The 16,107-nt window shown below is 43.7% G+C and overlaps 1 protein-coding gene across 1 annotated transcript in view; it reads left to right on the top strand.

Annotated features, from left to right (window-relative positions):
* Positions 1-6,187: 6,187 nt before the first annotated feature.
* Positions 6,188-16,107, top strand: part of LOC126184190 (uncharacterized) — a 59,874-nt gene continuing 49,954 nt past the window's right edge. Inside the window, exon 1 of the mRNA XM_049926557.1 lies at positions 6,188-6,274. Within this exon, the coding sequence (XP_049782514.1) occupies positions 6,200-6,274 (75 nt within the window). The 5' untranslated portion in view covers positions 6,188-6,199. The remainder of the gene's footprint in view (positions 6,275-16,107) is intronic.

The following is a 16,107-nucleotide window of genomic DNA, read 5'->3' as shown; positions in this document are numbered from 1 at the left end:
CAATCTGCCCTTTTTCAAAGTCGCTTATGTCAGTGGATTTCACCATTTGGGACTCGTATGGTAGCTAGAATGGTTCTTCATTCATCTGTGCTCTACTATATTACTATATTATTTTTCTTCTCGCGACACGTGTCGCAAAGATACCAGGCGACTTCCCATGTCGCGATGGGCAGTGGTCACAACGTTCTTTCTCATCATTTCTTGTTTATTTGCTAAGGACCTGAAGAAGCCTATACACCCCGTCATTTAGAGTTGTTTAGTGCGTCTCTGCGGTTGGATATGCTGGTCATTGCCGTCTAGACAGAAATGCGATACGTCTTTGACCACCATAGGATGACATTTTGCAATATGTCTTTGACCACTATAGGATGACATTTTGCATCTGTCTTTGACACCCCGACACTTCACAGTTTCATCCTATGCTAGAGTTCGTGAATGCTCATGGCATCTAGCCAAAGTGCGTGTAACACCTATCGATTGAACGAGGGGTGGGGGGATCTTACTGCCGTCTGGATTTGTGGACAGTGGCTAATTCAGAGCATACTAATAGTACTACAGGTAGCATTTAAAAACTTCTCTTCTCTGTTTTCTTTTCTTTTCTTTGTGTGCAGAATGATCGAGCACACAGTCAGTAACTCCTACGACTGCCTGTGAACGACAGTGAGTTGATTTCGTGCGGAAATGAGAGGGTAATTGATTTACTCGGAGACACGGGTCATGATGGAGCGTGGTATAAAGCTAGACTCATCATGGATTGCTTCGCTTTTTATATATGTCTTCTTGAGAGTACTTACGAGAGCGGTGGCAAAAAAAAGTGTTTGTTGGCTCTCCCTCATGCGTCAGTCACATTACATGCTGTGTTACGAATTGCATATATTCAGTCGAAACAGGCATGTCGGTCTGCAGGGATTACATAAATGTTTTAGGTTTAAAGTTTGCTGGAAAAACAAGTGGTCCCAATAGATCACGGACTACGACCTGTTTAAACATTGATTTTGACCTTTTTTGCTGCGATGGTTCAGTCACTGAGCACAGGTTTCCCGTAGCGCGCAAAAAACTGTTGTGTTGGTCGATGATACAAACATTTGCAAGACTGAAAATGAATCTGACTAGCAGCAGAGGAATCTCACCCAGACAAAAAAGTCCACTTTCGATGATCCCACATACGTTGAAGGTTGTAAGGACAATAGCAATGTTCAACGCCGTTCTTTGGATTAACCGCGCTCCATTCATGAGCAGAGTGCTCAATGACCTGTACATGTTCTTACAGGTTCTGAGTACGAACTTGAAGCGGATGCATTACGTATTGATCTCTTCTAGTAAAGGAAGCAGCACAGGAATAACACCCCTAATTGTGGCAAGAGTTTTAGAAAATCATATCCCTAAAAAGGACCGATCACTATGTAGCTGTCCTTGATTACGTCCCGTGAATAGCGCACTACAGCGTGAGGTGGTGCAGTCGTTACTAGTCTCGACTCCCACTGAGAGGAGCGAGGTTTAAACCCCCATATGACCGTCCAGATTTAGGCTCTCCATGATTTTCCAAAAACGTCCATGTGGAATGGCGGAGTGGAAAGAATACTGCTGACTTCCTTCCTCATCTTTGCCTTGTCCTAACTTCTGCAGTGTGACTGTAAGTTGTTTCCTTTATTGCTACAAGTTGTTTCCTTTATTGCTATTTCAATTCCCAACGAAGGAGGAGGCTGGCAGTGGATAAAAATGCTCTTTAGTCACAGGTTTTACACATTCAACAGAAGATTTAAAGTACATAAAAACCGATGAAAATAATTTTAATGCTTTTTGGTGGCTAACTTTTTATTTGTAATTTTTAGATGGTTTTATATTACAATCAAAATAGAATCTCTGATGATAATAGTGCTGCTATAGTATAATGGTGATATTGGTAGTGCCTGAAAATGATCATGTTCATGATGGAGGTGGAATGATGAATATGTCTATGGGAAACCGCAGGTAGCGACTAAAAGCCATTGGAGGTAAGGAAGGGGAAGGGAAAAAAATAGGTTTGTATGAGGCGAGGCGTTGTGACTAGGGCTGGAAATAAGGGTATATTTGGATTTTGTTGTGGGAAGTGGGAGTTTGTTGAAGTTCCGGTTGGAGAGGATGGATAATGCATGAAGTGCATAGAAGATGGGATATGGGTGTGGTGGTGCAACAGTGTACCTTTACTAGTGATTAGAGGATAGGATACTGGGTGCCGAGACTGCGTTTTGTGGTTCATGTATTGGTTCCATGAAGAGAAAAAGTGTGTGGGAAGTGGATGAGTTGGTATAGGAAGCGAGCTGAGGAAGTAGCTGGATACTGATTTCAAGAGATTCGTAGAATTTAGTGGAGACATTGATCCAGGAAATGTAGACGTAAATTAAGATGTGGCGGATGAGATTTATAGGTGAGGATAATGGTAGGAGGATGTAGACCTCAGGTGTGGGCTTGTTAGTATTTTTAATCTATTTACAGGTTTGAGTTCGATAGTAAGGAGGCGTGCGTACCACATTAGTTTTCTGTCAATGGGTAGTTCTAGATACTTTACCGTGTTAATGAGAAGGATGAGTTGGTTACAGATGTAGAGGTGGAAATCCGGACGACGGAAACTGCCAAGTGGTGCGACAAATAATGGTGACTTGGCTCTTCTGTGGATTTACTTGAAGTTTTCACGTATTACACCACTCGAACAGGAGGTTCAAGTGGCGTTAGAGGGAAGCATGGGATAATTGGCGAGTGTGGAGTGTAGCTTGGTCTGTTGGTATAAGCAACGCCCCTTTTTATAACTTAATGTCATTAATACACATTGCTGATGAAGCAGGGACAGAAGAATCTGGCCAAGGATCTGAGGAAAATGATGGACACATTTTGGTCTAAAATATCTAATGTAACCATTCACAGCTAAATATACGAAATAGGAAAAAAAACTTACGTGAAATATCAACGACAGGTCTTGAAAACTAGAATCTAATGTCCGTATAAGAACTATTTCATTGACGAAGAAACTGAAATTTGCTTAAGTCACTGTCGTTCTTTAGGCCCCTACACTCGCACCGCTTTATCGGCCGACCGACCGATAAGTGTCGTGGAAGCCTACACAGGTCCCGACCGACTGCACTCAGCGGTTATCGTGTCGCCCTATTGATGTGATTTGTTATCATTCACAGACACAAAAGCAGGTGTTTCCTTTGGCTGTTTAAGAGGAAAAAAAAACAACAAAAAAACAAAAAAACAAAAACGCTGAGAGAAAACTGTGTGCAAAGAAGTTCACAATGCAAGGAAAGAAATTCACCCACGTTCTGTTACTAAACCAGCTAAAATCCAACGATTATCATAATTATCTAAGAATGGATGAATCATGCATTTCTGAGCTGCTTATGCACTCACAACATAGATGATATATTTCGTTATCCAAGTTCCAATCATGTACCGAGTGAGGTGGCTACCCCACTCTTAATGTAATGTACTCACATTTGGGACAACTGGGATTTGTTCCACGTCCGGCCATCCTGACTTCGGTTTTCCATGGTTTTCCCTTGTCGCAAAGGTGAATGTTGAGTTGGTTCCTTTGATTAGGCCATGGCCGATTTCCTGCCCTATCCTCATCTCATCCTATTCTATTTTGTAAATGTTTTGTATATACATAATTTCTCTTTATTTCTGACATGGTCTATTCTGAAACTTCCTGGCAGATTAAAACTGTATGCCGGATAGAGGCTCCAACTCGGGACCTTCACCTTCCGCGGGCAAGCGCTCTACCATCTGAGCTACCAAAGCGCGACTCACGACCCGTCCCCATAGCCTCAATTCTGCCAGTGCCTCATCTCCTACCTTCCCAACTTCACAAAAGCTCTTCAGCTCTTCTGCTTCTGACGAGGTACTGCAAGCACGCTTGGTACTGGTGGAGCACTTGCCCGCTGGCAAAATGGTCTATAGACGAATAAATAAATAAATAAATCAAACCGTAATTGACGAAAAAGATTACAGTCATGATCTATATTAACGACATAGGAGACAATCTGAGTAGCTGTCTTAGATTGTTTGCAGATGATGCTGTCATTTACCGTCTTGTAAAGTCATCAGACGATCAAAACGACTTGCAAAATGATTTAGATAAGATATCTGTATGGTGCGAAAAGTGGCAATTGACCCTGAATAAAGAAAAGTGTGAAGTTATTCACATGAGTACTAAAAGAAATCAGCTAAATTTCGATTACGCGATAAGTCACACAAATCTGAACGAAATACTTATCGATTACAATTACAAATAACCTAAATTGGAACGATCACATAGATAATATTGTGGGTAGAGCAAACCAAACACTTAAAAGGTGCAACAGGTCTACTAAAGAGACGGCTTACACCACGCTTGTCGGCCCTATTCTGGAGTATTGCTATGCGGTGTGGGATCCGCATCAGGTGAGACTGACGGATGACATCGAAAAAGTACAAAGAAGGGCAGCTCGTTTTGTATTATCGCGAAATAGGGGAGGTAGTGTCACAGACATGAATTGGAGTGGCAGTAATTAAAACAAAGGCGTTTTTCGTTGCGACGGGATATTCTCATGAAATTTCAATCACCAGTTTTCTCCTCCGATTGCGAAAACATTCTGTTAGCACCCACCTACATAGGGAGAAATTATCATCACGATAAAATAAGAGAAATCAGGGCTCGCACAGAAAAATTTAAGTGCTCGTTTTTCCCGCGTGTCGTTCGAGAGTGGAACAGTAGAGAGACAGCTTGAAGGTGGTTCGTTGAACCCTCTGCCAGGCACTTTATTGTGAATAGCAGAGTAATTACGTAGATGTAGATGTAGTGAGGCTGTAAGCTGCGAGGAGAGGCCGTCAGCTACGTTACGGTCTCTAGCCACTGGCAGAAGTTAGGAGGACCTCAAAGTCAGTGCTGTTGTACGCCCACAATCACTAACTGTAATGATTCCTGAAACCTATAATGTGATTTATAGCTGAATGAGGAAATACGTGTTGGTAAAGCAAAGTAAATGAAATGTTATCAATTTTTAATGTCTGTAGCATAAAAGACGACATGTAAATTTTAGTGGCTCATTTCAGATTCGAAGACGAAAGACAACACTTGATGGTGGTAGACATCATCTAATAAATACAACAGATAAATCAGAAATAAAACATTTAGCAACTGCTGCATCCGTAAAAAAATCCCACACTTTGCACTTCATAGAGAGGACCTGGATATATAGACTGAATTTTTTTAAACACTTGTAACAACGAAGCAAATATATTTTATAAATTAATGTCTACTGAACATCGATATTTCGGTTTTAGGTTTCATTTCCCGTTAGTATCGGAAATAAAACCTAAAAACAGAAAGACAGAAGATCGACGGACTTTTATGCTCTATGCGCCATACAAAACCATTATAGATTCGCTGTAAGAAAAAAAAGTGCTTCATTTCTAGCATCCACATCGCTGTACTCCTCAAGTGGCGTGTCCCACAAACATCTGCAGTCTCTAAATTTCTTCAGAAACTCTGTCGTTAAATTTTCGTTCGCTTCCACCCTGTCATGTACATTAGAACAGAATTTAATAATAATGAAAAAAATGGCTCTGAGCACTATGGGACTTAACTGCTGAGGTCATCAGACCCCTAGAACTTAGAACTACTTAAACATAACTAACCTAAGGACATCAGACACATCCATGCTCGAGGCAGGATTCGAACCTGCGACCGTAGCGGTCGCGCGGTTCCAGACTGTAGCGCCTAGAACCGCACGGCCACACCGGCCGGCCAGAATTTAATCCCTCGTACAATGACAAAAGACGAAATTTAACGGTGAGTTGGCACGACAGCGCTACACGCGGCACTACTTGGGATGAGGACGAGGGGGAGGGGCGGGGTGGAGTGGGTGGGAGGGAGTGACGAGAGGGTCGACTATCGGGTGTCCTATCCGCCCGGCATTCCGAAAATGAATTTTCGTCGGTCGGTCGGTCGGTCGGTCACAACACCTACACACTTCCAGTTTGTGGGTTGTTCGGTCCGTCGGTTTGTGCGTGTTTAGGGCCCTTTACAACGGTACTCAGCTTGTAGATTTCTAGCCGAAGTGTTTGAGGGAAACTCTTCCGTTGGTATAGTTGCATTTGAACGCGGATGTTTTCCCGTCATGTGACCCAACAGCTGAGGCGGAAAGCTGGGTAGTCAGACGGCAACAGCCATCAGGGAAACATGTGTGGATCTGCACGCAACGTGTTGGCCGCTTTGAGGCAGAATTGCTTCCTGATCTTTCCATTAATTGGTTCTGTGAGTGTAACACCAATGCACTTGAAAAATCCTAATCTGGGGTGATGCTTAGCACGAGAAATGCTTTTGTCTAAAAATAACTGAGTATCGATTACGTGGTTTAAAAGTTTACAACTTTTCATCGCTCTAGTACGCAAATACGTTCACTATGAGCATGGTAAGATGTATTGTGCGTAAGGAGATGATTGTTAAATTTTTTCTCGTGATACACACGGGTTTGCTGAAACTGTTTAGCCAATTTAAACTACGCCTTTGGAACACATCTCGTTCGCTAACTGGCCCACTAGGCAAACTGCTGCGGTTTTGTCGTAAATAGCTTGTTAATTTGCCATTTGCCACTAGCTGGACAAGTAGAAACTAGAATTATTATTGGTTTACAAGGTATTGATAGGATAATAATTTAAACAAGTTACCACGAAGTCAAATATGTTCACAGAGAATACAAACTGTTGTATAGATGTCGAGAAGCCGCCAACAGGATGCAGTTTCAGTTTCTGTAGGTCCTTCGTACAGTTTTTGAATGACGGCTCTCTCTTACATTGCAGCTGGGGCAACTTGCCCGGACTTACTTTCCACATGGCTTTTACCTCATCTACCAGATCCCTATAAACTTCTCATTGCAGGTAGTTTCAAATTCTGGGTGTTTTGTTCAGCAAGATTTATTTGTCCATGGACCATTTCATCAGTAGCGTGAGATACGTCAAGTGTACTATAAAATATAATTGTATATAAAAATAAAGGAAAAATGATAGTTGCATAAGAGGAGAAAACACACATTAGAAAGACGCACAGGTAAATGTGCACTGTTGCTTCCTCAAAGGAATCATCCGAAAATTTGCCTCAGTGATCAGTGAAAACCACGGAAAGCCTAATCAGGATGGTTGGAAAGGGATATAAAGCCATCTCACCTCTCCACACTTCACAGCCAGGCATTCTTGCACCATAAGTTTCCGCTTACATCAGTGTATATCAAATGCGGTGACGTAATTACAACTGTAAACAACGAAATGGTAGATTTCACAGCACAACTCAACTTCACATTACATCCAGGGACATGGCACTTGTTCTGCTTTATTGTTAAATTTCAAGTTGATTACAACGGTTCGTTTTATCTATTATTCTGCAGTTGTTCAAGTAAATTTCGGACTTCTGTTTTTCTAAAAGGAAGGATCACATCTGTAGTAGGGGGGGGGGGGCGGGGAGATTCTTCCATTAATCTGTATTGCTGTCTTAAATACTGCTGGGGTAGATTGTTTCCGCGATCTCGTAAACTCTCGTAAATATTCTCTGGATGCCCGTGTTTCACGTCGTTACATTATGTGTATGGTCGTTCCTTCAGCTATTTATTGTCTGCTTATTCTCGGATGCACTTCGTGCGGTTCCTTGACGCAGTTCTCTGATGCTGTATCGCTGTCAGAAATCCCTCTGATTCTACGTGCAAACCTGCGTTCGTCAACCAGTTGTTCCATGTTTTTAAATGAACATGATCCTGAGTAGGTAGTTGGCATGTTTCTTCTGCCATATAAGTGTAATGTTAAATATCTATCTCCTCCCCCCCACCCCCCCCCCCCCCCCCCACACACACACACTCACACACACACACACACACACTCTCTCTCTCTCTTCCCTACTTACCAGGCTGATGACTTTTGATGCCCCAGGATGGCCTACCGACCGATCTCTGCTTTCAGTCAAGTTGTACGATAAATTTATTTTTCTACAGTTCGATTCAGCACCATCATATTACTCAATGTAAATATTTAATCTTAAGCATTTTTTGTAATACCATATTTCAAAAGCTTCTATTCTCCTCTTGGCTTGTACTGTTCATAGCACGTTTCACTTACATGGAACGTTCTCTCGAAACAAATATTTCCAGGAAAGATTTCCTAACACATCTATACATCACACCCCGGCAAGAACAGTGACAAAACTCAATAATGCTATACTTGAGAAAAATCGACTTAAAGAATTCCATAAAAATTATACTGAAATAGTATAAGCCTCTTTTAAATTTCAAATATTTACTCGCTGTAAATTGTTAGTCTATACAACAGCAGTATGGACACGTAGTTCTGTACTCGTAGAGTATGAGGTGTTATCAGGTAATTATTAATACTTCGAGTTGTCACTTTTCTTGATTTTCTACTTTAGCCGTTTTTCCACCCCAAATAATATGTAATAAGACTTTGGAACCTCCTTTGGGCGGGATTAGTACTTAAGTTAAAATAAAAAAGAAAAACAAGCTGAAGTCTTTGTATTACAAAAATACGAAATACAGATTTGTAATTTATTAAAATTAATATAGGAACATAAATTACGTACAATTTAAGGAAAACATTGTACGAAATCATAAGATTATAAATGGGCTTAAATAATGTAGGAATACTTTGCGTCGAGAAAAGGGATTCAATGCGAACTTTTTTGTAGCAGAAATTTCCATGTTCTTGTACGCAGCAATGCACGAAATTCCGTAATATTTACAGCAGCTGTAATTGTCAAAACAGTGTCTGTTCCTTCAGACAACACAGAATGTGCCGCTCTTCTTGAAATGGCTCATGCGCAAGTACCAGCACCAAATCTAATGACGATATTCTTGCCGTAGCGAGTCATGAAATAGCCTACAACAAAACTGACACAACTGCCCTGAAGTGGATAAATTGCATGATAGTGATGTGACACGTACTTTTCAGTGACAAAAATTAAAACTGTCGTATTTTGATTTTTCACTGTTGTTGCGTGGGTGGGACATGAAGTAAACAAATGTTTCCGAAATGCTCCTTTTATTACTTCTAGTCAGCATTTTATGTCATCATTACTTTAGACATAATCAGCTATTTTCCTGTACCAATAGCAAATCTCGTATACTACTTCGTCATATTTCCTAGTCTAATTCCTTCATCAGTTTGATTTAAATCGACTACATTCCATTATCTTTGTTTCACTTGAGATATTCATCTAGTAAGTTCTTTTCAGGACTACCCATTCCGTTCAACTGACTGCCAAAGTTCCTCGCCGCCTCTGAAAGAATAACAATATCATCGACAAATTTCAATTTTACTTTCTTCTCCCTGAACTGAAATTTACCATTCCAAATACATCCTTGGTTTCATTTGCTGATTTCTCAATGTACAGACTGAATAACGTCGGGGAAGGGCTACAAACCTTTCTCACGTCTTTCTGAACAACCTGATTCACTTTCATGTCCTTCCACACTAATTACAGTCTGGTTTCCGCACAAGTTTGACAAATGTTCATTCCCTGTAGTTTTTCATCTACCTCCAGAAATCAGAATATACCAGTTAACATTGTCACATGCTTTCCCTAAATCTATAAATGATAGAAACGAAAGTTTGCTTTTCTTCAGCCCATCTACTAAGATACGTCGTAGGGTCGCTATTGTCCTCGTACGTACATTTCTCCAGAATGTTAACCGACTTCCCCAGGTTGTCTTTTATCAACTTTTTCCTTTATTCTCTAAATAATTCGTTTCATTATCTTGCAGCTACCATGTATTAAATTGACGGTTTGGTGATATCTACACACGTCAGCATGTACCTTCTTCGGAACAGTAATTATCACATTGTGCTTGCAGTCTGAGGGTATTTCCCTTGTCTTATATACCTCGTACACCAGGCGCAATAGTACTGTCATGGTGGGCTATCCCAAGGATATAAACCATTTTCAGGGAATTTCGTCACCAGTGGTCTTGCTTCCACTTAAGTCTCTTGATCTGTCAAATTCTTCCCACAGTATAACATGTCATATCACTTCGTCTACTTCATTTCTTTCTGCAGTATTGTCCTAAAATTTGTTTCTCTTATATAGATCCCCTATGTATTTCTTCCACCTTTTGTCCGCAGCTCGTGGTCTCGCGGTCGTATTCTCGCTTCCCGAGCAAGGTGTCCCGGGTTCGATTCCCGGTGGGGTCAGGGATTTTCACCTGCCTCGAGATGACTGGGTGTTTGTGTTGTCCTCAACATTTCATCATCATTCCTGAAAGTGGTGAGACTGGACTGAGCAAAGATTGGGAATTTGTGCTGGCGCTGATAACGGCACGGTTGAGCGCCCCACAAACCAATCATCATCATCATCCACCTTTTAGCTTTCCGATCTTTGCTCACAACTGGCTTGCTGTCTGTGATCTTGATATTTTTACACCTGATTCTTTCCTCAGGAAGTCCGTATAATATTGATATAGGTGGCATCAATCTTCGCTCCAGTCATGCATGCTTCTACAGCCTTTCATTTATCCTCTAGCTATTCCTGCTTATAGTCAATTTGCATTTTCTGTCAACCTCATTCTTCTGTCATCTGTACTCCCTTTCACCTGCTTCATTTGCAGAATTTTTATATTTTCTCCTTTCGCAAGTTAAATTCAGTAACTCTTGTGTTATCCAAGGGTTGTTACTAGATTTTGGCTCTTTTCCTGTGTGGTGCTCTTATTTATTAACTATTTACCAAAGCTACAAATTCGTCTTACGTTGTGTTCCTTTCCCCTGCTGCAATCCTACGTCGCCTAATGCTCCTTCTGAAATTAACTAAATGCAAGCGACGATTAAAGTGTGCCCTGTGCAAAATTCGAGCAGGCAGTTTCCTATTTAATTCATTTCCCGCAGTCTATGGTCTCCTATTTCTTCCTTCTCCTCTTTTTCCTACTATCGGATTCTAACCACCCTTCAAAATTAAATTTTCTTCTCCTTTAAGTATCTTAATAATTCCATGTCATCTGCGGAGTTAGTTGGGATATAAACTTGTGCTAATATGATGGTTGTTGACTTCGTGTCTTTCTTGGGTACGATAAACAATAATGCCTTCACTATGTTCTTCGTAGTTGCTAACGCGCTTTCCTATTTTGTTATTGATTATTATGCCTATTCCATCATAAGTCCTACTTGATTTTGTGTTGACCCTATAGCCACCTGACCAGAAGTCCGTTTTTCCTGCCACTGTATCTAACTTCAATCTATCCATTCCCCTTTTTAAATTCTCCATGCCATCGGGAAAAATATAACGGCTATAGTTTCCCCTTGCTTGCAGGCATCTGCACTATCGGCACAGCAAGCCCATATGGGCTGACGTTGCATGACAAGATCAGTCACACAAACTGTTGCCACTGGGACTGCTAAAAATGCTGCTGCCCCGTTTCAGGAACCATGGCTTCGTATGGCCTGTGCACAGATAAGTCTCCAATGTAGTTACACCGATGGTACACCTACCTGTGTCGTAGAGGCACCTAAGTCTCTTGACCTTATCAAGTAGCATGGTTCGTGGTCTGGGGCATAGTGTTCCAGTATCAATGTCCACATCATGTGGCTCTGATGAGGCTCTAAGGATGTAAGGCAAATTATGGAACACGTAATCTCCTGCCAAATAATCTCAATTAGGACTGTTTGCCCCACTATTAGCTCGCCTGGTATTTGACTGCAACGTGTGTGACTCTAGTTATATTAAACGAACAGCCCACTCAGTACAAAAGAAATGAACAGTTTTAGCTACGATACAGATCGCAAATGAGAGAAACCCACTGACGTAAACGACAACAACGGGAAGATCATGTACATTAAAAGTGGACGGCGTTGGGGAGGAAAGAAAAGGGAAGGAATTAATGATATCAGCTGCATTGGGATTTTATACAGCATCAGTGGCGACGAGTGAAAATGTGTGCTGGACCGGGACTCGAACCTTGGATCTCCTGCTTAGTACGCAGTTGCGTTAACCACTACACCACCCAGACACAGTGATTATCACAGATAAGCGGTCTATATCGGCTCGCTGCCGGATCGACTCACTCCCACCTAGCGCCACCTATCTTCAGTCCATGTCCATACACGCTAATTTTAGATTCCGGCTGGAGGTCGAACGTAAATGTGCATACACACTGAAGGTTAGGGATTCGTTGTCCATAGATGCAAATCTCATATACACACATCAAAAAAAATTTTGCATCACCTCGGTTTCGAGAGTTCTGGAACCTGTACAGAAAATTGGAATAGAGATCAACATAAACATCATTTCCGCCCTTTTTACTGGTCATGAAAACCACACATTGCATGTTGTACCACCATACATCGAGAACTTCAGAGGTTCTGGTCCAGCTTGCTGTACACACTGATACCTCTAACACACAGTAGCACGTCCTCGTGGCATACTATCAACGGGACTGTTGGTCCAGATTGGCCCACTTCCCAACAGCAATTCGGCGTAGATCCCTCAGAGTGGTTTGTGGGTCACGTCGTCCATAAACAGCCGTTTTCAATCTATCCCACGCATGTTCGATAGTGTTCATGTCTGCAGTGTTCATGCTGGTCACTCTAGTCGAGCGATGTCGTTATCCTGAAGAAAGTCATTCACAAGATGGACACGATGGGGGCGCGAATTGTCCATGAAGACGAATGCCTCGTCAACATGATGCCGATACGGTTGCACTATTGGTCGGGAGATGGCATTCATGTACCGTACAGCCATTATGGCGCCTTCCATGACAACCACCGGCGTACATCGGCCCCACATAATGCCACCCCAAAACAGCAGGAAACATCCACCTTGCAGTATTCACTGGACAGTGTGTCCAAGGCGCCCAGCCTGACAGGATTGCATCCAAACACATCTCCGACGATTGCCTGATTGAAGGCATATGTCGCACTCATCGGTGAAGAGAACGTGATGCCAATCCTGAGCGGTCAATTTGGCATGTTGTTGCCCTAGGGGGGCTCACGGTTCTTTCGTGAGTTCGTGCTTGGTGCACACAGGGCCCTGAGCTATTACAGCTCATTCTTCATTCCCTAGCTGCTTTTCCTTCTCCCTGCCCCCTCCCTCCCTACCCCCACTGTTTGCCACCTTCTTCCCCTCTCTGTGTTATGCTTTATGTCGATCTGGCTATTCCCCTGGCTTACTGTATCAGTTGCAATTTTGTTCCTTTTGGCGTTTTGGTCCCACTTGAAGTTTGACCTCCACTTCAAAATTTCCCGTTTTTAGTCCATATGGGGAAGAACTCACTCCCTAGCATCTACGGTGTGGATTCCTCTCCCCTCTCCCTTCCCCACTGTAACCCCCTTCCACCCTGCTAGGTCACCAGCACGTTGTAGCCAGTCCGTCTGGTGGGACTGTTGTGTACCCATATGGCTGCGCCCCCTAACAACACAAGGATCACACTATACATACCTGAACTGTTTCCTCCCCATGTATGCCAAGGAGTGGATGCTTATCTTCTTAGAGCATCGGAATTCCTGGCAATGGCAGCCGTGGCAGATGGCCCTTCCTGTGGCTGGGTGACGCCCATGGGGAGAGTCCCTGTTTGGAGAGTGTGGGGTATCAGGGTGGATGCTTGGCACATGAAGCGTATGAAGCTACAAAAATCTGGCTGCTATCACACAGCCGTCTCTTCAAATGGTGAAGGGTCCTTAAATGCTGTCTCGTATGATCCGGCAGCCTTCCCTTCCCTGTCTACCCCATGGGAGGAGGCTCAAATGGTTCAAATGGCTCTGAGCACTATGGGACTTAACATCTATGGTCATCAGTCCCCTAGAACTTAGAACTACTTAAACCTAACTAACCTAAGGACAGCACACAACACCCAGTCATCACGAGGCAGAGAAAATCATGGGAGGAGGGCCAGGCTCGTCATCTTGGTCTGAAACCTTTTCCCCATTACCAAGTCTGTGCTAGGACGGATGGGGACACATTCACTGCCACAAAGCCATTGTTTTTCATGGAAACTATTGAGGACAAGTTTGGTGAAGTGGAGTCTATTATTAAGATGCGGTCGGGCTCCCTGTTCATCAGAGCTAATTCTGCCACCCAATCCGCAGCTCTTCGTGCCTGTGATCGTCTTGGCAACGTCCCAGTGTCTACCACTCCTCACCAATTTCTAAATATGATCCAGGGAGTCATTTTTTCATAGGGACCTCACCCTTCAAACTGATGAGGAACTCCGGGCTAATCTGTAGTGGCGTGGCATTCATTTTGTTCGACGTGTGCAGAAGGGTCGCAAAGACAACCGCACTGATACTGGCGCCTTCATCCTGGTTTTCGAGGATACGCTCCCAGAGAAGGTCAAGCTTATGTGCTACAGATGTGGCGTGAAGCTGTACATCCTTCCACCTATGCAGAGCTTTTGGTTCTTGCGTTTTGGGCATATGTCTTCCTGCTATACTGTGGACCCTTCATGTGATGACTGTGGCCACCTCATCCATGAGGGAACCCCTCCTTGTCTTCCGCCGCCTGTGTGTGTTTATTGTGCTGACTGCCACCCCCATCACTCACCGGATTGCCAAGCTTACGAGAAAAAAAAAGAAGATAAGACTGTAAGTCCCTAGATCGCTTGTCTTACACTGAGGCTCGCCAAAAGCATGAGAGACTCCATCCGGTGTCAGGATCTTCAACTTTTGCCTATGTTACTTCCTTTCCTCCTCCTCCTCCTCTTCCTCCTCCTCCTCCTTCCTCGTCCTTACCTCAGCCCCACCCCACTCTCCCCTCCCCTCCACCTCCCCCTCCCCTGCCATTCCCACGCTCCCCCAGACCACCCCATCTGAAGAAGTGCCCCCCTTCTTCAGCATCTGCTGGTGATTGGGCTCCCTCCTGGGAACCCTCTCCCCAGCTCTCAGGCCAGAATACTGTTACCACCACTCATCCACGAGGCTCACCATTTGTGGGCCCCAAGGTCACCCACTCTTTCGGTTCCTGATCTTACTGTACTTCCCCTGTGCCCTGTCCTGCTCCACCTCAGAAACAGAAGATGAAGAAACATAAATCCCAAGAGAAGGCATCTCCAGTGCCCCCAGAGGTGCCAACTCCCCTCTCGCAACATGATTGACATTTTATTTATGTATGTCACCCCATCCTTGTCGGTGATGACAACTACTCACAAAGTGACATGACCTCCTCCTCGCCTCCTTCATGCCTACCTTAGACTCAAGCCACATGATAATCCAGTGGACCTACAACGGCTATTATTGTCACCTACCGGAAATGCAATGTCTTATCTCCTCTTATTCTACATTCTGTATTCTGTCTTGTTCTCCAAGAAACGCATTTCCGTGACGACCACTCTCCCACTTTACGTACTTATCGGGCATTCTGTTGGAACCATCCTGGCCCTGGGATAGTATCTGGTTGGGTCTGCACTTTGGTTCGCTCCTATAACCTTAGTGACTGGAACGTCTACGTACCACCTTGGAAGTGATAGCAGTTAGACTGCAAATGACTCCAGCAATCACCATTTTCAATGTCTACCTCCCTCCAGGTAGGCCACTTGCTTATGTTGCCATACCTAACTTACTTCAGCAACTCCCGCCCCTGTTTCTCCTCCTTGGGGCTTTCAATGCCCACCATCCACTGTGGGGGAGTGTTACATCAATGGCTCTGGGTATCCTAATCGACCAACGTATCATGGGTTTCGATTTGTCTCTCTTCAATGATGGTTCCGCTACCCACTTCCGTGCCATTCATGGCACCTTCTCTGCTATCGATCTCGCTATCTCTACCCCTGCCTTTGTGGCTTCCATACATTGATCATCCCATGATGACCTTTGTGACAATGACCATTTTCCAGTGACACTATCGTTCCCCTGCTGCCGCCAGGCAGACAGGCCCCTAAATTGGGTATTCTGCAGGGCCAATTGGCCTTTATATATGTCTGCTGTCCGCTTTGACACCTCCCTCTCGAATTCCATTGATGTAGTCGTGCAAGGCATCCCTGCCGCTCTTCTTCATGCTGCTGGCACTGCTGTCTCCCTATCCACTGGGCCCCCTCGTCATCGGATGGTACTGTGGTGGACCAAGCACGTTGCAGTCGCTGTCCAGGACCGCCGACGAGCGCTGCAGCGATTTAA

Source organism: Schistocerca cancellata, chromosome 4 (genome assembly GCF_023864275.1).
Source record: "Schistocerca cancellata isolate TAMUIC-IGC-003103 chromosome 4, iqSchCanc2.1, whole genome shotgun sequence".
NCBI lineage: Eukaryota > Metazoa > Arthropoda > Insecta > Orthoptera > Acrididae > Schistocerca > Schistocerca cancellata.
This window is presented reverse-complemented; position numbering and strand designations above follow the sequence as displayed.